The 25,654-nt window shown below is 39.2% G+C and overlaps 1 protein-coding gene across 13 annotated transcripts in view; it reads left to right on the top strand.

The window, feature by feature from the left end:
• Nucleotides 1-25,654, top strand: part of ULK4 (unc-51 like kinase 4) — a 659,217-nt gene that overhangs the window by 504,544 nt on the left and 129,019 nt on the right. For all 13 annotated transcript variants that reach the window (XM_058288214.2, XM_058288209.2, XM_058288208.2 and 10 more), the window contains one exon: nucleotides 21,188-21,373. In XM_058288214.2, coding sequence (XP_058144197.1) covers nucleotides 21,188-21,373 — 186 coding nt within the window. The remainder of the gene's footprint in view (nucleotides 1-21,187; nucleotides 21,374-25,654) is intronic.

Below are 25,654 nucleotides of genomic sequence, written 5' to 3'. Positions count from 1 at the left end.
CCGTTTGTTGAAAAGACTGTTCTTTCTTATCTTGGCACCTTGTCAAAAATTAAATTGACCATAAATGTAAGAGTTTGTTTCTGGGTTCCCGGTTCTGTTCCTTTGATCTATAATGTCTATAGTAATGCTAGTACCACATTGGCTGGATTACTGTAGCTATGCAGTGAGTCCTCCAACCTCTATCATCTTTTTTTGAGATTGTTTTGGCTATTGTTGGTCCCTTGCATTTCCACTTAAGCTTGCCAATGTCTTCAAAAATAGTCAACTGCAATTTTGATAGGAATGGTTTTGTATTCAATTTGGAGAATATTGCCATCCTAACCATATTAAGTCTTCTGATCCATAAACATGGGATGTCTTTTCATTTATTCAGAACTGCTTTATTGTTTTTCAAGCAATATTTTATAGTTTTCAGTATATGTCTTGCATTTTTGTTGTTCCAAAATATTTTTTTCTTTTTAATGTTATTGTAAATGGAATTTTTTCTTAATTTCATTTTCCAATTGTTCTAGAGTATAGAAACATAATTCATTTTTTTACATTGATCTTGTATCCTGCAACCTTGCTGTGAACTTACTAGTTTTTATTGTCCTTTATGAATTCATTATGGTTTTCTATATACAAGATCATGTCATTTGCAAATAGAAATAGTTTTACTTCGTTCTTTCCAATATGAGTGCTTTTAATTTATCTTTCTTGCCTAACTGCCCTAGCTAGAACCTGCACTACAATGGTGAATAGAAGCAGCAAGAGTAGACATTCCAGATCTTTTGGGGAAAGGATTTAGTCTATGATTAGGTATAATGTTAGTGGTAGATTTATTTATATATAAATATAAATATATATATTTTTATATATTGTTATATATATAAATATATATTTATATATAAATTGTTTATGTACGTTTATATATAAATTATATAAAATTATATAAATTATATAAACGTACATAAACAAGTGTATAGTAAAAGTTGTGAATTTACGAAGCATACATGCATAACATCATACAGGGGTCCCATATATCAACCCTCCACCAATACCTTGCATTGTCTTTGAGATATTTGTTACAAATTACGAAAGAATATTGTCAAGATCTTACTACTAATCATAGTCCTTATCTTCCATTTGCTGTGTTTCCCCCCCAACCCACCCTATTATTTTTTAAATATATTTTTTATGACAGAAGTTGTAAACTTATGAAACAATCATGCACATGTGCAGAATTCCCAAACAACACCCCTCTATCAACACACCACACTGTGGTGGAACATTTCTTACAGATAAGATAACATTATCTGATTGTTACCATGTCCATAGTATACATTTGGCTCACATTTTCCATACTGCCCCATTATCAACATAGTACATATTTGGCATAGATGCAAGAATACTATATTATTACTTCTAAACACAGTCCATAGGTCATTCCAGTTTTTTTTCCCCATGCATTCCCAACACCCTGCAGTTGTGATATACATTTGCTGTAGCTCACAAAGGACACTCTTGCATCTGCACCATCAACTACATTTCTCATCCACCTCTTGGTTTACTGTGCTATTCAGTTCCTAGATCCTTCTCTAGCATTCTGTCAATTGGCATTTACACACCTAGACTACCATTTTCAGTCACATCCCCATTTATAAACTAGCTGTTACTATTTGTTACCATCCATTCTATACATTTCCACACTTTTACAGTAAAGCTAATTAAAACTTCTACATATATTAAATATCATTAGTCCATTTCAGTCCTTCTCTTATCTGTTAATAATCCACCACCTACCACCAGGTCTTGAAGATAGTTTCCTACAATTTCTTCTAGAAGTTTTAAGGTTCTTTTATTTTTAGGTTTTTGATCCATTTTGAGTTAATTTTTGGATAAGGTGTGAGATAGAGGTCCTCTTTCCTTCTTTCGGCTATGGGTATCCTGTTTTTTCAGCACCATTTTGCTGAATGGACTATTCTGCCCAAGCTGTGTGGATTTGACAGGCTAGTCAAAAATCACTTAACCATACATGTGAGGGTCTGTTTCTGAGCCATCAATTTGGTTATTGGTCTATGTCTCTGTCTTTATGCCAGTACCATGCTGTTTTTACCACTATAGCTTGGTAGTGTGATGTAAAGTCCAGAGATGAGGATTAGCTTTTCCTTTTATGATGTTTCTGGCTATTCAGGACCCCTTACCCTTTCAAATAAATTTGATAATTATCTTTTCAACCTTTTTTTAAATGCTGGAGCAATTTTTATCAGGGTTGCATTGAATCTGTATATCAATTTGAGTGGAATTGACATCTTAATGATATTTTTAGTCTTCCAATCCATGAGCATGGAATGTTCTTCCAGTTAATTAGGACTTTTTAAAATTTCTTTTAACATTGGGTTGCAGTTTTCTGAATACAAGTGCTTTACATCATTGGTTAAGTTTATTCCTATTTGAGTTTTATCTGTCATATTTTATTTTCACTACTCTTTTGACACTTTTAGTTACTTTTATTGATATAATCCTTATTACCTGTCTCTCTTCCAGGCCTCTCTCTCCTGTCTTTTCTTTTCAGTCTCTAGCACACCCTTTAGTATTTCCTGAAAATCTGGTTTCTTGCTTAGAAATTCTCTCAGTTTCTGTTTATCTGTAAATATTCTAATCTTGCCCTCATTTTTGAAAGACAGTCTCGCTGGATGTAAAATTCTTGGTTGGAAGTTTTTCTCTCACAGTATCTTAAATGTATCAGATCACTGTCTTCTTGCCTCCATGGTTTCTGGTGAGAATCAGCACTTAATCTTATTGGGTATCCCTTATATGTTATGCATTGCTTTTCTTTTGCTGTTCTCAGAATTCTCTCCTTGTCTTCGGCATTTTTCATCCTGATGAGTATGTGTCTCATAGTTGGTCTATTCAGATTATTTCGGATGGGAGTACGTTGTGCCTCTTGGACATGGATACCTATGTCCTTCAATAGGGTTGGGAAATTTTCTAACATTATTTCTTTAAATATTCCTTCTGCCCCATTTCCTTTCTCTTCTCCTTCTGGGACACCCATGACACGTATGTTTGCATGCTGTTTGGTTCCCTGAGACCTTGTTCAGTTTTTTCCATTCTTCATCTTTTCTTTTGTATGTTCACTTTCAGAGGCCATTTTTTCAAGCTCACCAATCCTTTCTTCTGCCTCCTCAAACCTGCTATTATATGATTCCAATGCTTTTTAAATTTCATTTTATGTGCCTTTTATTCCCATAAGATCTATTTTTCTATGCATGCTTTCAAATTCTTTGTGCTTATCCATTGTCTTCCATTGTTTTCTTAATATCCTTGATCTCTTTAGCCAGCTCATTGAATTTATTAAGGAGATTTGTTTGAACCTACATGTTTAGTTGTCTCAACTTCTTTATGTCATCTGGAGGCTTATCTTGTTCCTTTAACTGGACCATATCTTCCTGTTTCTTGGTGTGGATTGTAATTTTTTGTTGGTGTCCTGGCATCTGGTGTACTAGAGTATTCTGGGTGCAGTTTTTCTCTTTAGTTTAGGGCTTTCTGCCCTTTCTCCCTTGCTGGTTGTAGCCAGGGATGTAGTTGGTGCTATAAGCTGTGGAGGCTCAAGCTGCCCTCATTACCCCAGGGATCGATGAAGCTTCTCCCAACTTTCTCCTTTCCCAGAGGTAGGGACAGAGTCACAGTTGTGTGAAATAATACAAGTCATGCAAGCCTAGACTGTGGTTTCCCAGAGAGAATGAGGAAGTTTCACATGGCTTTCTCCCCTACCTGGGGCGGGGATGGAGCTGCAAGTGTGGGCAGCAGTCAATGCAGTGCCTGCCCATGATGACCACAGTTGTCCTGATAGACTTCAGATTATTCAGTTTGTGGCAGCCAAAGGTACCCAGCGTTACCTGGATAGAGTGGTGCTGAGCTAGCCGGCCTTCTCCCTGTCAGAGAAGGGGCTGAAGCCTAGGCTAGGGCTGCAGGATGATCTGGGTGAAAGAAACTGGTTCCTACCATCACTATGATATTCGGTCAGCCAGGTTTCCCCTCAGGCTGGGGGCAGAGTCAAAATGGTGGCCACAGGCCTCTTTCCTTTCCAACTTGGACTGATTCACACCTGGCTGTTCCTTGGGTTATTCCTTAGCCATCCAAGTCTACCAATCAGTAGCTAAAATTGACAGCCAACTGTCTCCTCCTCCCCATTTCTGGGAAATGGAACTTCCAATTCCAGCCACAGAACAGCTCCTAGGGCAGCTTGTAAAACAATCACCAGCCTCCCCAGCTTGGCTGACAATTTCCCAGAGGCTGGCACAGGTCCCTGCAGCTTCCTCCCTCCTGGAGGTAGCACTGGGGCCTAGGGTGGAGCTGCAATCTGACCTGGATGGAAAGAAGCCGGTCCCCACCAGCACTGGGATTCTCAGTCCACCCCGCTTCCCCTCATGCCAGGCGTGGAGTTAAGATGGCGGCTCCCAGCCTCTTTCTGACTTGGACAGGCTCAAACCTTAGCTGTTCTCAGGATTTTACTTTAGCCGCTGAATTTCCTCATCAGTAGCTGAAGTTGGTGCCCAACCGTCTCTTCCTCCCCAGTTTTGGGGAAGTGGAGCTTCCAATTCCAGCCACGGAACAGCTCCCGAGGCGGCTTGTGCCTCTAGTGGAGGATGGGCACTGGCCTCCATGGTGTGGAGCACTGTACTTAGGAGTCTTCTCTGCAGACGGGCATCTCCTCCTTTCACTCCCCCAAGTACATTGTAGGATGCTCTTCTGGCCTCCTGGAGCCCCCAAACAGATGCTTCAGCTAGCTCCAGAGAGCTCTGGGTGTTTGCTGGCTGCTCTGTAGCAGGAGCTGAATCTAGGAGCTCCTTACTCTGCTGCCATCTTGCTGGTTATCCAGTGGTAGATTTTTCATAGGTGGCATATATCATTTTCAGGGAGTTCCCTTTTATTCTAGTTTGTGGAGTGTTTTTATAGTGAAAGGGCATTTGATTTTTTCCATGACTACTAAGATGACCATGTATTTTTTGTCATTTATTTTATAATTGTGTATAAAATTAATTTGAAGAACTAACCTTGTATTCCTGGATAAATCCCATTTGTTCATGATGTAGAATTCTTTAAATATATTGATACATTTTGTTTGTTAGTATACAGCTGAGGATTTTTGTGTCTTTATTCAGTAGGAATATTGGTCTGTAGTTTTCTTGTAATGTCATTGTCTGGTTCAAAAGTGTTCCCTTTTCTTCAGTTTTATGGAAGAGTTTGTATAGAACTGGTATTATTTCTTCCTTAAATGTTTGTTGAATTCACCAGTAAAGCCATCTGGGCCTCAGTTTTTCTTTGTGGGAAGTATATTAACCACAGTTTCACTTTCTCTAATGGATATGTGCTACCCAAGGTATATACTTCTTCTTGCATGTACTTTTGCCTGATCTCTTCTTTCTTCTACTCTGTCTTATGAGCTCCAGCTGCCTTGGCTTCCCAGGACTTATTGCTCTGTCTCCTCAACTAGGAAATCCACTGCTGCCTCTCCTTCAGTTATCCTTTCTCATACTAAGGTCTGGAAACTCACAAGCCTATAATCTAGGACAATTGTGGGGCTCATCTTTTTGTTTCCCAATTCTCAGAATCACTGTTCTTCATTGCCTGATGTCTAGTATCATAAAACTCATTTTTTTCCATGTATTTTTGTCTGCTGTTTTCTCATTATTTCAGACAATTGGGTATATCTTATACCTGTTATACCTGTTATTCCAGGAAAGATGGGAAGATTTTTATACCTTCCCAATTTGGGGGAGTGATAATAAAAGGCTTATCAGATTTAAAAGAAGAGAAAAAAAAAATCCACACTTGAAAACATTACTTACGCTAAACATCCTCCAATAACTTGAACAATAAAACTAAGTTAACCCAAAATAGAAAAAAGTTGTTAGAATAGATTGAAGTAAAATCATGAATTCATCCGTCTATCTCACTAATTGCCCGAAATCTGTGAAAAGAAAGGAAGGTTTAAATATGTCTTAGAGTGCTTAGAAAAACAGAAAGAGAAGCTGTTAAAGGAAAAGAAATTTTATGGAAATACTGGATGTTAGAAAGCCAAAGAAACTAAATTGAAATAGCAAAGATACCTATCACCCAGAACATACATAGGCTGATGAGAAAACTAATCCGAAGGTGGGGACAACTACACAGGATCTGTCCATTCAGAGTGAGGAGAAATACTGATAGAGACTATTGGCCCTTGCCGTGCTGCTGAAGACTGGCATTCGGAACGGTCACGGCAACCACGCCTCTCCCTTTGTCCATATTGCTGTGTCTTACTCCAATATGAATATTTGAGAGCTGCGCAGTAGAAAGAAAGTGAGCTGCCTGTCTGAGGTGATCTCTCTGTGGGGGAGTAATTAGGAGAGCAGCAATGCAGCGTTTGAGGTGCGTCTAGAATACAGCATGGAGCGGGCAGACAGGGAGGCCGTGTGAAGAAATACAGTATGCTAATGCAGAGAATATCGAAGCCAGCTGCCTTCAATATTCTATCCAATTTTCCTTTCATAAGATAGACCACCAAAGACCACAAGACATTTGGGAAAGCATAACAGCAAGAAACAGAAAGCCCAAGATGAATAATGAAAGCAGCTGAACACAGAACAAAGATGATTGGGAATAAAAGATAACTTTAATCATTATCATCAGAAACGTAAATAAATGTTCACATAACCCACAGGAATATAGGAAAAGAGAAACAGAGGAATGGAATGAGAAACAGGGATGAAACAGAAGACAAATAATAAAATGGTATATTAAAACCAAACCCTAGCATATCAATAATTACCTTAAATATGAACAGTCTAAATACACCAATTAAAAGTCAGAGATGGTTAGAGTAGATTAAAAAAAAAAATCATCCCAATACAAGGTGTTAATATATGGGGGGGCGGTGATGTGGCTCAAGTGGTTGAGGGCCTGCTTCCCACATGGGAGGTCCTGGGTTTAGTTCCCAGTGCCTCCTGAAAACAAACAGCAAGCAAACTAACAAAAAAAACAGCTTAGGGGACCTGATGTGGCTCAGTGGTTGGCGCTGGCTTCCTACATCTATGTATGAGTCCCAGGTTCAATCCCCAGCCCTGGTACCTCAAGGAAAATATATATATATATAAACCCTGTACTTTATCCACGATTATTCTGTAAACCAAAACTTCTCTAATAAAATAAATATGCAATAATGTGGCTGTAAGAAACACATTTCAAATATAATGTAGGCAGATTAAAAGTAAAAATATGAAAAAATACATACCATGCAAACAATTTTTTTAAAAAGAAGGTGTGCCTTCTTATTATGAACTAAGGTTGTCTTCAGAACAAGGAAAATTGCCGCAGACAGGGACATTACGTAATGATAAGATGATGATCAATCCACTGGAGAGATATAACCATTTTAAATGTCTATATACCAAACAACTGAGCCTTAAAATACATGAAATGAGAAATGGTAGAGCTGAAAAGATACATACCGCTGCAACTGTAATTGTATACTCCAAAACTCCCCTTTCAGCAATCGATAGAACTAGATAATCAGCAAGAATATAGAACTAAATAAGACATTCAACCAACAGGATGTAGTTGACATCTCCAGAATATTCCACCCAACAACCTCAAAATACACATTTTTTCAAGCACCCATGGAACATTCACCAATATAGTCCATATTCTGGAACATAAAATTAACAATTGTGAAAGACAAATTTTTCAGTGTGTGTGCTGTGACCACTGTGGAATCAAACTAGAAATAAATAACAGAAGGACAATAGGAAATTTCCAAATACTGAAAGAGAAAATAACACGCTACTAAATAATCTATATTTCAAAGAGATCTCAAATGAAATTTTAAAAATGCAAAAAGTTGAGAGAAAATGAAAATAACACATATCAAAAGGCATGGGACACAACTAAAGCAGGGCTAGAAAGAAAATTTATAAATTTTATAACTTTAGAAAGGACAAAAGGCATCAAATCAATAATATAGGTTCCTAACTAGAAAAAGAAAGTAGAAAAAGAAGAGCAAAACAAATGGACAGCAAGCAAAATGTAGAAAATAGTAAAAATGAAAGCAGAAAACAATGAAATTGAAAACAGGACAATAGTAGAAAATTCAATGAAACAAAAAGCTGATTCTTTGAAAAAAATCAATAGAATTGAGAAACTTCTAGGAAACTTACAAAGATATAAAGCAAGAAGGTAGAAATCACCAAAATAAGGAATGAAATGAGATGTCAGTACATATCTGCAGTCATTAAAAGAATAATAGTGGAATACTTCAAATGCCTTTATGCTCATAAATTTGTAACTTAGAAGAAGCAGACCAATTCTCAAAAACCCTGAACTACCAAAACTGACCCAAGATGAACACTTGGAATAATCCTATAATCATTAAAGAAATTGAATTTGTAGTTTAAAACTCCTGAAAAGTAAGCTCTGTAACCAGGTGATTTCACTGGGGAATTCTACCAAACATTTAAAGAAGAGTTAGGGCCAATTTATACAATCTCTCCAAGAAAAAAGAAGTCTTCCAACTCATTTTATGAGGTGAGTATTGTCCTAATACTAAAATCAGATGAAAGTACAAAAATAACCATAACAAGTAGACTAATATCTCTCATGAACTTTGATGCAAAAATCCTTAACAAAATATTAGCTAATTGGTCCCGGCACTATGGCCAAGGAGGACTTATTCCAGATGTGTGAAGCTTGTTCAACAAGCTGCTTGTTCAACATTTTCAAATGTTCATTTGGAAATCAGTCAAGCTAATCTACCATATAATCAGGCTAAAGATAATATCACATGATCCTTCAATTGACAGAGAAAATGCATTTGGCAAAATCTAACACCCAATCATGGTAAAAATTCTCATGAAATTAGAATGAAAGGATATTTTCTCAACTTGATAAATAACATCTACAAAAGGCCTACAGCTAACATCATACTTAATAGTGAAAGACAGTGTTTTCCCCTTAAGATCAGAAAAAAAGCAAGGAGGACCATTCCCACCATTCTTTTTTTTAATTAATAACTTTATTTCAAATTCACAAAAATAAAACAAAAAAGTCATTCAGCAAGTTATAGACACATTACCTTTTTTCCTCTGCAAAAGCAGCAAGTGTTTAGTTTTATTATCTTTTTTAAAAGATATATAAATCACACACAATGTTACATTAAAAAATATAAGATGTTCCCATATACGCCACTCCCCACACCCCCCTTTCCCCACACACATGTGCCCCGACTCCTACCACATCAACAACTTCTTTCATTAGTGTGGTACATTGATTGCATTTGATGAATACATTTGGAGCACTGCTACTCAGCATGGATTATAGTTTACATTGTGGTTTATATTTATACTCTCTTCCAGTCCATTCAGTGGGTTATGGCCTGCATCTGTCCCTGCAATATCATTCAGGACAACTCCAAGTCTCGAAAATGCCCCCACATCTCATCTCTTCTTCCCTCTCCCTGCCTTCAGTGACTCCCATGGCCACTGTCTCCACATTGCTGATATAATTTCTTCCATTGCTAGAGTCACAATAACTCTATAGTAGAATACAAGTAAGTCCACTCTAATCCATATTTTATTCTTCCACTCCACCTGTAAATTGAGATCCCACGTGGCTGATGGATGGGATTCTCCTGCTTGTAGTTGTAGACTGTCTTGGTTCCTTGGTGTAGTGGTTGGCCATCCTCACATCCTTGTTAGCTGACCTGGGTAAGTCCAATGAACTGGAGTGTAGGTGTTGCAACTCTGCTGAGGTTCAGGGTCCAGATGGCACATGGGAGAGATTCAAGTCTCCTGGGCATACACCAACCCCACTGCTAACAACAGATTTAGTAAAAGTGACAAAAGAGGCATGTGTAGAGAAATCACATCTGAGTCCAACTCCATCATACTCAGGAGCACAAATTTCAGTGTTAGGCCAACTGATAAGGCACTGAACTGCAGAGCCATCTGCCATGACCATAGGACTGGGGTGTCTCCATAGCCTCAGGAGAACCACTACCTGGGGTTGTATCTACTTTGGCTTTCTCTGAGATCCTACTGAGACATGCGTAAGCACGACCCCTCTGAAGACCTCCTGACTCATTTTGAAGTCTCTTAGCCATATAAGCTCATTTGTCTTTACCATTTCCTCCTTTCATTCAAGGTCTTTTTCTAGCTGCATCACCAACTGGTGCTTTGTAGCAATCCCTCAGCACCAGGGAGGTTCATCCCTGGGAGTCATGCCCCATGCTGGGGGGAAGGTAATACATTTATATCCTGAGTTTGGCTTAGAGAGTGGCCACATTTGAGCAACACTGAGGCTCTCAGGAGGTAACTCTTCGGCACCCTGCAGCTCTAGGCCAAGTTGAAATTTCACGCATACAGGCTCATAAGCTTAGTCATCAGTATCAAGGGCCCATCCTTGGACCATTCTTCTTCACTGGTCTTTGCCTTTGCACTTGGGGGATTGTTGCTCTTCCATTGGAGAATGCAACAGAGCTCCCCAGGGTGAGAACTCAGCACTCTCTCAGTTGTCGTGTAAAACTCTACCCACTATGTCACTACCCAATGAACATCTGAACATATCTATATACCCTATATGTATGCCCTGGAGAACTTCCTCCTACCCATGCATTTCCCATCAACAACACCCCACACCAGTGCTCCTCCCTTGCCATAGTTGAACCCTTCTGTGATCCAACACTTCTTCAAAAATGAAGCCTAATATATTGTCAAATTCAATTAATGGGAAAATGAAATAGTAATGATAGGTTTAAAGATTAGAAATAAAATACATAATAATTTAGAAAAGCTAAAGTAAAAAAATTGGGGTATTAAATAAATGAAAAATATCAAATTTTTTGACGTTTTGCCTTTCATTACTGTAATAGGTGTTGCCTTGTATGTACAGTGGCAAGACATTCCCACCATTCAGTATAATACTGGAAACATTAACCAGTGTAGCAATGTAAGAAAAAGAAGTAAAAGGCATGTAGATTGGAAAAGAAGAAATAAAACATTCCGTCTCATATGACACTCTGCATAAGAAGTCTCAAGGAATCTGCAAAAACACTCCTAGAATTAATGTGAGTTTAGCCAAGTTGCAGAATATATGATCAGCAAATGCTTGCTTTTTGTACAGAAATACAAAAATCAATTGTACTTCTATAAAAATGTACTTCTATACAATGAATACATGGAAACTGGAGGAAGAAAAACTCAACATTTTCAATTGCTCCAAAGAAAATGAAATACCTACATATAAATATAACAAAACATATATGGGATTAATATTACAAAATGCCAATGAAAGAAGACCTAAATAATTGGGGAGACATGCCATGCTCATGGATTGGAAGACTCAGCATAGTAAAGATGTCAATTCCCCACAAATTAATTTGTAGGATTAAAGAAATTCCTATCACAGTCCCAGTGAGGTTTTTGGTCGATAGGCAAACTTATTCTAAAATTTATATATTAAATGAACAGGCATTAGAATAGCTATAGTTTGTTTTGTTTTTTGAGAAAGAAGGGTAAAGTGGGAGGAATCACTCTACTTGGTGTTAAGGCTTACTATATAGTGAGTTCTATATAATAATGGGGACAGTATGTTATTGGTGGAGTGATAAACACCTAGATCAAAAGAATAGAAGAGAAACAGATCTATACAAACAAGCCCAACTGATTTTTGACAAAGGCACAAAAGCAATGCAATGGAAAAACAATAGCCTTTCCAAGAGTATGCTGGAGCATTTTTCATTTAATGGCATGTAGAAAAATGAACCTTAAACCTCATACGTTAAACAAAAATTGTCTCAAAACAAAAAGAAATAAAAGGCATCCAAACTAGAAAGGAAGAAGTGAAACTTTTGCTATTTGCTGTTTTGCTACATAATCCCATATCTAGAAAGTCCTGAAAAATATACAACAAAACTACCAGAGCTAATAAATGATTTCAGAAGAGTGACACATGGTCAATATGCAAAAATCAATGATGTTTCTATACACTAGTAATACGCAATCTGAGGAGGAAGTCATGGAAAAACCATTTACAATAGTGACTAAAATAATCAAATATTTAGGAATAAACTTAATCAAGGATGTGAAGTACTTGTATTCAGAAAGCTACAATGCATTGCTAAAAGAAATTTTAAAAAGACCTAAATAATTGGAAGAACATTTCATGCTCGTGGATTAGAAGACTAAATATCATTAAGATGTCAATTCTATGTAAGTTGATACACAAATTCAATGCAATCCCGATAAAAATTCTTCTAGCATTTTTTCAACAAATGGAAAACACAATTATCAAATTTATTTGGTAGGGTAAGGAACCCTGAATAGCCAGAAATATCTTTAAAAGAAAAAACAAAGTTGGAGGACTCTTACTTCTGGAGTTTAAATCATATTACTTAGCTACAGTGGTAAAAACAGTATGGTACTGGCATAAAGACAGACAGACATATAAACCAGTGGAGCCAAACTGATGGTTCAGAAACAGATCCTCACATCTGTGGTCAAGTGATTTTTGACAAGCCTGTTAAAACCCACCCAGCTAGGGCAAAACAGTCTATTCAACAAATGGTGCTGGGAAAACTTGATATCCAAATCCAAAATAAAGAAGACCCCTATCTCACACCTTATACAAAAATTAACTTAAAATGGCTCAAAGACTTAAATATAAAAGGAAGAACCATAAAGCTCCTAGAAGAAAATGTAGGAAAACATCTTCAAGACCTGGTGGTAGGTGGTGGATTCTTAAATCTTACACCAAAAGCTCAAGCAATGAAAGAAAACATGGAAAAATGGGACCTCCTCAAACTTAAACACTTTTGTGATTCAAAGGACTTTGAGTGGGTTGCCTTTTCACCTTCTTGGCAATGGGAGAAAATCCTTGGAAACCACATATCCCATAAGGGTTTGATTTCCCTTTTATACAAAAAGAACATACAACTCAACAATGAAAGAGCAAACAATCCAATTGAAAAATGGGCGAAAGACTTAGACGTTTCTCCAAAGAGGAAATACAAATGGCAAAACACATGAAAAATGTTCAATATCACTAGCGATTAGGGAAATGCAAATCAAAACAATGAGATATTGTCTCATACCGCATAGAATGGCATTATTAAAAAACAAAAACAAAAACAGCAGTGAATGTTGGAAAGGATGTAGAGAAATAGGAACACTCCTTCACCTTTGGATTGTAAAATGGTGCAGCCTCTGTGAAAGACAGTGTGGTGGTTCTTCAAGAAGCTAAATGTAAAACTGCTATATGATCCAGCAACTCATCTAATAGGAATATATACAGAAGAACTGAAAACTGTGACACGAACAGACGTCTGCATACTGATGTTCATAGCAGCATTGTTCACAGTTGCCAAAAGATGGAAACAAGCCAATGTCCATCAATCAATGAATCGATAAAGTGTGGTATATACATGCAATGGAATGCTATGCTGCAGTAGGAAGAAATGAAATTGGAGCACATGTGATAACATGGTTGAATCTTGAAGACATTATGCTAAATTAAATAAACCAGACACAAAAGGACAAATGTTACATGGTCTCACTAATCTGAATACAAAGAATACATGCAAAACCTAGAGTACAGGTTATTAGGAGATTAAGAGGATGGCTCTGAAGGAGTACGGAAGCTTAATATAGGTAGAAGTTTTAAATAACTTTGACTGTAAAAATGTAGAAATGGGTAGAGTTGAGGGTAACATTGTAGTGAGTAGTAGCTAGTGTATAAATGGGATTGCAGCTGAAAAGGATAGTCTGGGGAAGTAATGTCAATTGAAAGAAAGCTAGAGAATAATCTAGGGACTGAATAACACAGTGAACCCAGAAGTAGGTGAGAATTGTGGTTGATGGTACAAATGCAAGTATGTCCTTCTCTAAACTAGAATGGCTATACATCACTATTGCAGGGTGGTGGGAATATGGAGAAGCACGGGAAAAATATAATTAATGTAACCTATGGATTATACTTAACAGCAATACTGTAATATTCTTGCAGTAATGCAAAAGATGTACTCTGTTAATAATAAGGGGGTATGGAAAATATATGCTAAATGTACGCTATGGACCCTAGTTAGTGGTAATATGCTGATGATATCTTATTAACTGTAACAAATGTTCCACAATCATGTGGTATGTTGGTGAAGGGATGGTATATGGGAATTCCACACAAGGGTATGTTTGTTTTATAAGTTCACAACTTCTGTTATAAAAACATTTTTAAAAAATTATCTCAAAGCATTTAGAAGAAAATTGTAGAGTATCTTTGAGGCAGAAGGCTAGGCAGAATTATTGGACTTGACTTCAAAAGCATAACCCCTATGAAGTAAAATTGATAAATGGGATCTCATCAAAATTTTAAGTTTTTTCTCTGCCAAAGACTAATTGATGTGGATAAAAAGACAAACTACAGACTGGGAGGAAATATTTGCAAGCCACATATATGACTGTAGCAATTTGATATGGTTCATGAATTCCAAAGATAGATATTGGACTATGTTTATAAACTGGTCTGTACCTGGGCGTGGTTAGATTATGATTAGGGCTTTGATTGGGTCACATTAGTAGGATGTTGAGTCCCTGCCCCCTTGGTGGGCAGGACTCACAGGTAAAACGATGTGGCAGAGTAGAGGAGTTAGTTGGAGGTTTTTATTTGTTTTTTAAAGATTTATTTATTTCCTCCCCTTCCTCCATTGTTTACTCTCTCTGTCCATTTGCTATGTGTTCTTCTGGTTCTGCCTGTATTCTCATTAGGCGGCTCTAGGAACTGATCCTGGGACCTTCCAGAGTGGGTGAGAGGCCCACATTCTCTTGTACCACCTCAGCTCCCTAGTCTGCTGCATCTCTTAATGTCTCCCCTCTGTGTCTCTTCGTTGCATCATCTTGCTGCGTCAGCTCTCCACGTGGGCCAGCACTCTGCATAGGTCAGCACTCTGTGTGGGCCAGCTTGCCTTCACCAGGAGGCCCTGGGTATCGAACCCTGGACCTCCTGTAAGGTAGATGGGAGCCCAAGTGTTTGAGCCACATCCGCTTTCTGATGTTGGAGTTTTTGATGCTGGCGTTTTGATGAGGAGCCTGGGGAAATGAAGACATGGAGGACACAAGGGGGTCTTGAGCTGGAGCTGTGGAAAGTAAGTACATAGGAGCTTGGTCATGAGGAAAGAGAAGTCCCTAGGAAGAGAAAAAAGTCATTCACCTGATAGTCTACACCTGGCCTTGTGGAGAAAACAGAGGAGCTGACTCCAGAAAGAAACGGAGCCCCGGGAAGAGAGGAAGCCTGAACCCTGGCAAACATTGTAGCCATCTTGCTCTAACACATGGCAGTAGACTTGGGTGAGGGAAGTAACGTATGCTTTATGGCCTGGTAACTGTAAGCTTCTACCCCAAATAAATACCCTTTATAAAAGTCAACAGATTTCTGGTATTTTGCGTCCACATCCCTTTGGCTGACTGAAACAGTGAAAAAATAATTGTATCTAAAATATATGAACTCTCAAGTATCAAGAGTAAAGAAACAATCCACTTTACCAAATAGGAAAAAGACATGGAAAGTATGTTCATTTCCAGTATTCATTAGAGAAATGCAAATTAATATCACAATGAGATATAACTACCAGCCTATTAGAGTGGCTAAAATTAAAAAAAAAAAATGATGACAATGCCAAATGCTGATGAGGATATGGAAAAACTGGATCTTTCATACATTGCTGCTAGGAATCTTCTAAAATGGTACAGCCACTCTGGGAAATAGTTTGCCAGTTTTAGAAAACTAAACCTGAGCTTACTGTATGACCCCGCAATTGCATTTTTGAGCATTTTTACCATGAACTGAAAGCTTATTTTCAAAGAAAAACCTGTTCACAGATGTTCATAATAGTTTTATGTGAGTTAGCTCCAATATGGAAACAATGCAAATTTTCTTCAACAGATTAGTAAACTGGTATATCTGTACCATGGAATATTATTCAGTAGTAAAAATAAATGAACTGTTGATACATAAAACAACTTGGATGAATCACAAGGAAATTATATTGAGTGAAGAAAGCCATACATATTTACTATATGATTCCATTCATGTAACTTACTTGAAATGACAAAATAATAAACAGACTAGTGGTTGATTGGGGATAGGTTGATGGGAAGGGAGGGAGTTGACTTGCTATAAAAAGGATCCTTATGGTGGAACTGCTGTCTATTTTGGTGGTGGCTGTCACAAATCTACACATGTAATAAAATTTCATAGGCACATGTACACACATAGGTGCATATAAAAGCAGTAAAATCTTAAGGGAAACTGGGTGAAATATATATGGGATCTGTTTTAGTTTTCCGAGTTTCTGAAAACAAATACAATTATTTGTTTTTATTGGGTTAAACAGTGGGAATTTAATTGCTCATGGTTTTGAAGCTGGAAAAATGTCCAAATCAAGACATCATCAAGATGATGCTTTATTTCTGAAGACTGGTTGCTGGTGGTCCTTGTCTCCTCTGCCATGCCATGGCAAGGTACATGGCAGCACTGGTGGTCTCTCCCTTAATTTCTGCTTCTTATTTCCATGGCTTGCTTACTCTCTGTCTGAATATCATTCTCTTATAAAGGACTCTCGTAAGAGGATTAAGAACCACTGTGGTCCATACTTTAACTGAAGTAGCCTCATCAAAAGTTTCTACTTAAAATGAGTTTACACCCGCAGGAGTGGATTAGATTTAAGAACATGTTTTTCTGAGGTACATACAGCCTCAAAGTACCACAGGATCTCTCAGCATTATTTCTTAAAATTGCATATAAACCTATAATGATATTAAAATAAAAGCTTTTTTTTTTTTAAAGATTTATTTCTCTCCCCCCCCCCCCCAGTTATCTGTTCTCTGTGTCTATTTGCTGCATCTTCTTTGTCTGCTTTGCTTCTGTTGTCAGTGGCACGGGAATCTGTGTTTCTTTTTGTTGCGTCATCTTGTTGTGTCAGCTCTCTGTGTGTGCGGCACCATTTCTGGGCAGGCTGCACTTTCTTTCACACTGGGCGGCTCTCCTTATGGGGCATACTCCTTGCTCGTGGGGCTCCCCTATGCAGGGAACACCCCTGTGTGGCATGGCACTCCTTGCACGCATCAACCCTGTACATGGGCCAGCTGCACATGGGTCGAGGAGGCCCAGGGTTTGAACCACGAACTTCCCATGTGGTAGACAGATGCCCTAACCATTGGGCCAACTCTGCCACCAAAATAAAAGCTTAATCTACATCCAACAGTATGATGTTGGACCCCTATCTCATACCATATATAAAAATTAATTCAAAATAGACCAAAGACTTAAACTTTGTTAAACTTATAAAATTCTTAAAATAAAACATAGGCTTAAATCTTCATGACCTTGTTGTAGGCAGTGGGTATTTAGTTATGAAACCAAAACCACAAATAACAATGAAGAAATAGGTAAACTGGACTTCATTAAAAAAAAACACACACGCAACTTTAGTGCTTCAAAGGATTCCATCAAGAAAGTGAAAGATAGTCCACAGTAGGATAAATTTTTTTGCAAATCATATATCTGATATGAGATATATATCTAAAATATATAAATAACTTATAATTCAATCATAAAAAGACAAAAAAAGTACTTAAATAATAGACATATAGTATCTGAAAAGACATTTCTCAAAAAAGATATATGAATGGCCAATAAGCACATGAAAAGATTCTTAACATCATTAGCCATTAGGGAAGTAAAACAAAAATCACAGTGAGATACCACTCCACACCGATTAGGATGGCTATAATTAAAAAGACAAATATTGACAAGTGTTAGTGAGCACATAGAGAAACTTGGAAGTTTCCTATATTTCTGGTGCAAATGGCAACTTTGGAAAGTAGTCTGGTAAATCCTCAAAAGGTTTTTGCATATGACCCAGCAATTCCACTCCTAGGTATATCACCCAATGGAAATGAAAACATACGTCAACACACAACCTTGTGTATGAATGTTTGTAGCAGCATTATTCATAATAGCCAAAAATGAGAAAGAACTCACATGTCATCAACCAATGAATGCATAAACAAAATGTGGTATATTCATACAATGGTATATTGGATAAGAAAAAGAAATGAGGTACTGAAACCTACTACAGCATGGATGAATGTTGACAACATGCTAAGTGAAAGAAGCCAGCCACAAAGGGCCCCATGTTGTATGATTTCATATATCTGAAATGTCCAGAATAGTCAAAGCTATAGAGTTTGTTTTAGTTTGCCAAAGGGCTGCCAATGTGAAGTACCAGAAATATATTGGCCTTTATAAATGAGATTTACCTGAGGTAAAAGCTTAGTTCCAAGGCAGTGAAAAGTCCATACAGGGGCACCATCAGAGGTGTTTTCTCGCCAAAGTTGCTGCCACGTGGTGAAGCAAGATGAAGGGCCACCTCCACTTCATTTCCGTCTTCCCCTCCAGGCTCACCGATTCCGCTTGAGCTACTCCATGGGCCCATCTCTTGAGGCTTCGTGCTGAAGCAATCTTCTTGTCCTCTCGTATCACAGGACCAAACATTATGACTTCCTTTTCCTGTGTCTGTCTGTGTGTCTCTACATCTCCGGTTATATCAGACACAGCAAGGGGGCACTGATCTGTCTTGACTCACTGACATAGTCCAATCCAAAGCCCCAAATAGGTCTTATCGAGTAATTTAATTAAAGGTCCCTCAACAAAATGTAATGCAAACAAAGGGTGCTGCATCCAGAGGAATAGATTAGTTTACAGACATAATGTTTCTCTTTTTAGGATTCATAAAATCTCAAACTGCCATCGAGATGGACAGTAGATTATTGCTTGCCTAACACGGGGTGGATTGTGTTTTGTACGTGTGTGTGACTGCTAAAGAGCTCAGAGTTTCTTTGGCAGGTGATGAAAATGCTCTAAAATTGATTATGGTGAAGGGTGCATGACTCTGAATTAAAAAAAAAATCACTGTATACTTTAAACGGGTGAATTGTAAAGTATGTGAATTATATCTTAATAAAGCTGTTGTAAGTAAACTTTAGAAGTAAAAAGTTAAGATTCGTATTGTATGATTGTTTCATATAACAGTCTTGTGATACAGAACATTGCTCTCTCCCCCACCTGTTTGGTTTATAATGATTTGGATGCAGGCAAGGCCAAAGGGTCCCTTTAATATCCTCTAGGAAGTAGATTTTTCCTAAACCGATTAAACATGCCTCTAAAAAACCAAACTGTTTCCATATACAGGGACCCAGTCATGTACACACACACATGTATGTATATATTGACCCTCTGCTAGTTCCATGCTGTTCTCTTTTATATGGCAAAGAAGGGCCTTATTCTGATTTTGTGGTAGTAGCCTCATTTGAGTGACTATATACATTGTGAAAGAGATGGATTTAAAACAAAAGTTGGGAAGTGGATTTGGCTCAATGGATAGGGCATCTGCCTACCACATGGGAAGTCCAAGGTTCAAACCCAGAGCCTCCTGACCCATGTGGTGAAGCTCACCCACGCGCGGTGCTGATGCGTGCAAGGAGTGTCCTGCCATACAGGGGTGTCCCCACCTAGGGGAGCCCCATGCACAAGGAGTGCACTCCGTAAGGAGAGCTGCCCTGCGCAAAAAAAATTCAGACTGCCCAGAAGTGGGGCTGCACACACAGAGAGCTGATGCAACAAGATGACGCAACAAAAAGAAACACAGATTCCCAGTGCTGCCAACAAGAGTACAAGTGAACACGGAAGAATACACAGAGAATGAACACAGAGAGCAGACAACTGGGGGGGGGGGGGGAGGGGAAAGAAATAAATTAAAAAACAAAAGCAAAAAAACAAAAGTTGTTTACTACCACATCAAGGAACTGAGAGAGTCTACAACTGCAAGCAAGAGACTCTCGAAGCCCCCTCTCAGTTAAGAGATTGAGTGGACATCACCATCCCAGAGTCCTCAGGATTGAGGAATAAAATATGGACTAGAGTAGACTTACTGGTATTCTACTATAGAATTATTGTGACTCTAGCAATAGAAGAAATTGTGGAGACAGTGGCCATGGCAGTTGCTAAAGGCAGGGAGAGGGAAAAGGAGGTGTGATATGGGGGAATTTTCGGGACTTGGAGTTGTCCTGAATGATATTGCAGGGACAGATGCAGAACATTATATATCCTGCCATAACCCACTGAATGGACTGGGAGAGAGTGTAAACTACAATGTAAACTGTAATCCATGCTGTGTCGTAGTGCTCCAAAATATGTTCATCAATTGCAATGAAATTACCACACTAATGAAAGAAGTTCATGTGGGAAGGGGGGGGGTGTAGGGAGTCGGTCATATGGGAATCCCCTATATTTTTTTTAATTTAACATTTTCTGTCATCTATGTATCTTTTAAAAATAAATAAAAAATGTTATTTAAAAAAAGTAATTTGTTCAGACTTTGTACCCAAATTGGAATTCCCTCTATTAAACCAAATTCTATCGCCTGTCTTGAGGGATACCAGTGCAATTTTTTTTTTTTTTTTTTTTTTTTTTGCTAATTCCGTAGCATTTTTTTTTAAATTTTTTTATTTTTTATTGACTTTGTAATAATATTACATTAAAAATATATATGTGAGGTCCCATTCAACCCCACCCCCCCACCCCCCCTCTCCCCCCCCCCAACAACACTCGTTCCCATCATCATGACACATCCATTGGATTTGGTAAGTACATCTTTGGGCACCTCTGCACCTCATATACATTGGTTCACATCATGGCCCATACTCTCCTCTATTCCATCATGTAGGCCCTGTGAGGATTTACAATGTCCGGTGATTACCTCTGAAGCACCATCCAGGGCAGCTCCATGTCCCGAAGACGCCTCCACCTCTCATCTCTTCCTGCCTTTCCCCATACCCTTTGTCCATTATGTCCACTTTTCCCAATCCAATGCCACCTCTTCTATGTGGACACTGGATTGGTTGTGTCCATTGCACCTTTATGTCAAGAGGAGGCTCAGATTCCACCTGGATGCTGGATGCAATCCTCCCATTTTCAGTTGTAATCACTCTAGGCTCCATGGTGTGGTGGTTGTCCTTCTTCACCTCCATCTTAGCTGAGTGTGGTAAGTCCAATAAATCAGATTGTAGGTACCAGTGCAATTTTTGATGGAGCCTAAGTTGTCCTCTTTGTTAATTTTCAGCTTCCTAATGAGGATCCTGAAATTTTTGAGGTTTCCTCCAAGTGTCTGTCTATATTGGTTCAGCTGTACGGAGGGGAAAACCCAAACAGCCTGTCTCCCGAAAATGCAGAGATCTTTGCTGAGTTACTGAAGTCCAAGGAAGACCCGAAGGAGCAGAAGCTTCTGCTGAGGATTCTCAGGAGAATGGTGAGTCCACACAGAAACTGGTGTTTGGGTGGGGGGCTTCAGGGGACGCATCTGGACAGGGAGCCGTCATTTTCTTTACCGTCATTTCCAGCGTCCAGAAGAAAAACAAGCAGTAAAAGGACTCCCAGTTACCTTTCCCCAGATCACCTCTTGTTAATACTTACCGTGTTGTTTCCTGTCTGCATATGCACATCATTTTTTTTCTGAACCGTTTGCGAGTACATTAGGGACCTTGTCTCTCCTCACCCCGTAATACAAACGTGTTGCCGAAGAAGGAGGATATCCTCTTAAACCACACAGGTCAGTTCTCAAAATCAAGAAATTTAGCATTGATAGGACTCAGTTACTAATTTGTGGTCAGTATTCCAATTCTGTCAATAAGTCCTTGATAATTTTCTTTTCTGGTATAAGGATTTAGTTCAAAATAATTTATTACCTTTACTGCACATGTCTCTTGAATCTGGAGTAGTCCCCCAGTGTTTGTCTTTGTGAGATATTTGAGGACCTTGGGCCAGGTGTTCTGTAGACTCTTGCCAGCTCGATTCTGTGTGTTTTCTCAGTCAGGTTCAGGAATACCCCAAAATGATTGTGTCTCCTCCATGCACCACTTCCAGCATGTGATGTCTCTTTGCCTGTTACAGTTGGTGTTAATTTTGACCACATGCTTTAATCAATAGGTAGTAGTTATTTTAATTTGGGGGGAAAAAGGTTATTTTTCAACTTGTAATATTCCTTCTGTAATTACTGGCCAGCATTCTACTGTAAGGAAAAATTTCCCCTTATGCCTCATTTATTTATTGTCTTTATTATCAGGAACAACTCATGGATGCGTCTTCTATTCAGTGGGTGATAATCCATTGTTGTCCCAGATTTGGCTAGTGGAAAACTTTGGATATCTGCTGGGTCTTTTTGATGTATCCCCATCATTTTTTTTTTCAATCCTTTCTATCATAACATGATATTCTTGGTTCATCTTGTACTTTTTACCTGCCCCAGCCATTCCTCCAGGGAGCTTCTGTAACCTTTTAGTCAGGTATTTAGTAAGCAAGATGTCAAATTTTCTGGGGTATAGTTACAATGACTGTTTGATTAACAGGAAAAATAGTCTGTATAGATCAAGAGTGAAAATACAGTGCTCCCCCCTACCCCCACCAAAGACGCCCAGTGTCACCCCAACCCCTTGGTGTGTCTTGTCTAGGCTTCGAGGAGCGCCAGTAACTGCTTGCCGGCCAACCGCCGCTGTCCTCTGCCACTGTCTGGAGGCAGTGCTGGGAGTGAGCAAGCAACACACACCGGGGTTCCGGCGTCAGCGTGGCTGGGGCGTGGGCTGGTCTGTGAGGCCCAGTTCTGCGAGGGCAGTGGGGGAATGGCAGCAGGCCACCCAGAGAGTTGTGCCCCAGTACCCAGCCCCAGGGCCCTGGAGGCCACCCTCCTCGGGGCTGGGCTCTGCTCTCACTGCTGGGCTCTGCTCTCACTTTCACGTTTCCCTGTGCCCCTGCTCAGGATGGTGGTGTGGCTTTGCTCATGATCCTGTCTTCAGCGTGTTTTAGTGTCTGACGCAGAAAAATGTGGTCCACAGATGTTTGTTGTTATTGTACCCCAGGCCCTGTACTAACGACTTTCAGTGCAGGATGGCGTTTGTCTTCCAAGCAATGCTGGAGTGCCCATACCCATTCTACAGGTTAAACATTAGGGCTTAAAAAGCGCCAGTAATGTTTCCCAGGCCACCAGCCAGGAAATGGCAGAGTCGGCATCATGCCCACCTTAACTGCCCCTGGCCCAAGCTCTTTCAAAGCAGCTGGCCTCTGCTGCTGCTCTGCCAGCACCAGTCTGCAGGTGCTCACAAGGCTGGCTGGTCACCCTTAGATGATGGGCTGTGTTTCCCGGTGTCTTGAACTGCCTTCATTGAGTCCCTCCAAACCTGAACTTTGATATATAAGGCACCAGGAAGATTTGTTCCTTCATTTGTAAAAAAATTAATAGAACAATTACACTGTGCACAGCTCTGCACTGGGGATACTGAAAACGTGCTGGTCCTGCTCCCTGCCTTGGAGAGCTCATGTTTTGTCCTGGCTTCAGCACAAGTCAGCGCACACTCAGCGCCACAGCGCAGGAGACGGCCGCACTCCCCACAAGAGGCATGGGAGTCGATGTGTGGCCGAGGGTAGGCGGGCGCGCTGTGCGTCCACGTGTGGAGCAGCAGGAAACTCATCCTGAACAAGGGCCCGCAAGTCCAGGGAGCCCTGTCAGGGCTGCAGAAATGGGCCAGGAAAGGCCGGGAGGTACCAAACAGATTTTAATAGCATTTTGACCTTAGACACTATTGTTGGAATTAGGAAATTCTGGTTGTGGCAGCATCTCAATTGAATTTCAGTTATCTTTACTGTGAAATAAATTTTTATCATCATATTTCACATGCAATAGCTATTTTAAAAGTATCTACCAAGCAAAATGAAAAATGTCTATAAAATGTATGCTTTTGTTACTGACAGTTCTTTTTGCTTTACAATTTTTTTTACTTTGAAATCCTTTCAAACTTACAGGGCAGATACAAAAATAATATAACCCCATACAGAGAATTTCAGTAGAGCCCCAGACACCCAGATCCACCAAACTGAACATTTTGCCCCATTTGCAGAATCATTTTATTTTATTTATTTATTTATTTAAAGATTTATTTATTTATTTCTCTCCCTTTCCCCCCCCCCAGTTGTCTGCTCTCTGTGTCCATTTGCTGTGTATTCTTCTGTGTTCACTTGTATTCTTGTCAGCAGCACCGAGAATCTGTGTCTCTCTTTGTTGCATCATCTTCTGTGTCAGCTTTCCATGTGTGCAGCACCACTCCTGGGCAGGCTGCACTTTTATCACGTGGGGTGGCTTTCTTTACGGGGTGCACTCCTTGTGCGTGGGGCTCTCCTATGCAGGGGACACCCGTGTGGTACGGCACTCCTTGAGCACATCAGCACTGCACGTGGGACAGCTCATCACACAGGTCAGGAAGTCCTGGGTTTGAACCCTGGACCTCCCACGTGGTAGGTGGATGCTCTATCTGTTGAGCCAAATCCACTTCCCTGCAGAATCATTTTATCAATCTATCCGTCTCTCCATCCATTTATTTATAAATACATTTTCTGAACACTTGAGTGCAAACTGTATACATCATGCTCCTTGAACTCTTAATACTGCCATGAACATTTCCTGAGAACAAGGTTACATTCACTTATATAACCACCTTAAGAGCAGTTATCAAGTTTATGAAATTTAATGTTGATATAACGCTTACCATATATAGCATACTATTTAATAGGATTTATTGCATTCACAATGTTGTGGTACCCTCACTACCTTCCACTTACTAAAACTTTCCCCTCTGCCCAAACAGATACCCTATGCCTACTGTGCATTAACTTTCCATTCCCTTTTCCTCAGCCCTGGAAATCTGTAATGTGAGCATGCATATTCCCCAATATTTTCTTTGTAGTTACCCGCAGGCTTAAATATAGCATCTTAAATCTATAACAATCTAATTTGTTTAGATTTTAACTTACTTCAATAGTATATACAAAATATGTTCCTATGCTCTTCTACTCCCCTACATGTAGTTCTTGTCACAAATGGCATGTTTATACATTACAAGTTCAAAACCACTGATTCATCATTATATTTTATGCATTTGTCTTTTAGATCCTATAGGAAGTAAATCCTATATTTACTTTAAGTATAGGATAGTAAATCCAAATATTACTGACATTTATATTTATCCGTACCATTACCCTCACTGGAGATCTTTATTTTGTCACATAGCAATGCTCTATTGTCTAAGGGCCTTTTGTTTCGACCTGCAGAGCCTTTGTCAGCATCTCCCGTAGGGCCAGTCTAGGGGGGTAGAATCCCTCAGCTTTTGTTTATCTGGGGATATCTCAAATCTCCCTCATTTTTGAAAGACAGGTAGGCCAGTTTGGCAGTTTGAAACTTTGGTAGACCCCAGAAAATCCTGTTCCTAAAGCTAGTCCATTCCTGTGCATGTAAACCTATGGTAGGTGGGACCTTTTGATTAAATTACTTCAGTTAATGGCCTTTGATTAGATCGCGTGACCCAGGGTTGGTCTTCATCCTCTTATTAGGGTCTTTTACAAGCGGACGAATAAAAAGCCCCTGATATTTTTTAAAATAAGCTGCAGAGACAAAGACAAGCCTCCAGAAGTTGAAATCAATGAACCTGGGAGAGAGCAAAGCCACTGTTGGAGTATCCCAAAGCTGAAAGCAGCAAGTCCAGGAGGA

The sequence above is a fragment of the Dasypus novemcinctus genome, chromosome 26, assembly GCF_030445035.2.
Source record: "Dasypus novemcinctus isolate mDasNov1 chromosome 26, mDasNov1.1.hap2, whole genome shotgun sequence".
NCBI classification, from domain to species: Eukaryota; Metazoa; Chordata; class Mammalia; order Cingulata; family Dasypodidae; genus Dasypus; species Dasypus novemcinctus.
The sequence above is the reverse complement of the archived record's forward strand: the minus strand, read 5'-3'. Positions and strand labels throughout refer to the sequence as shown.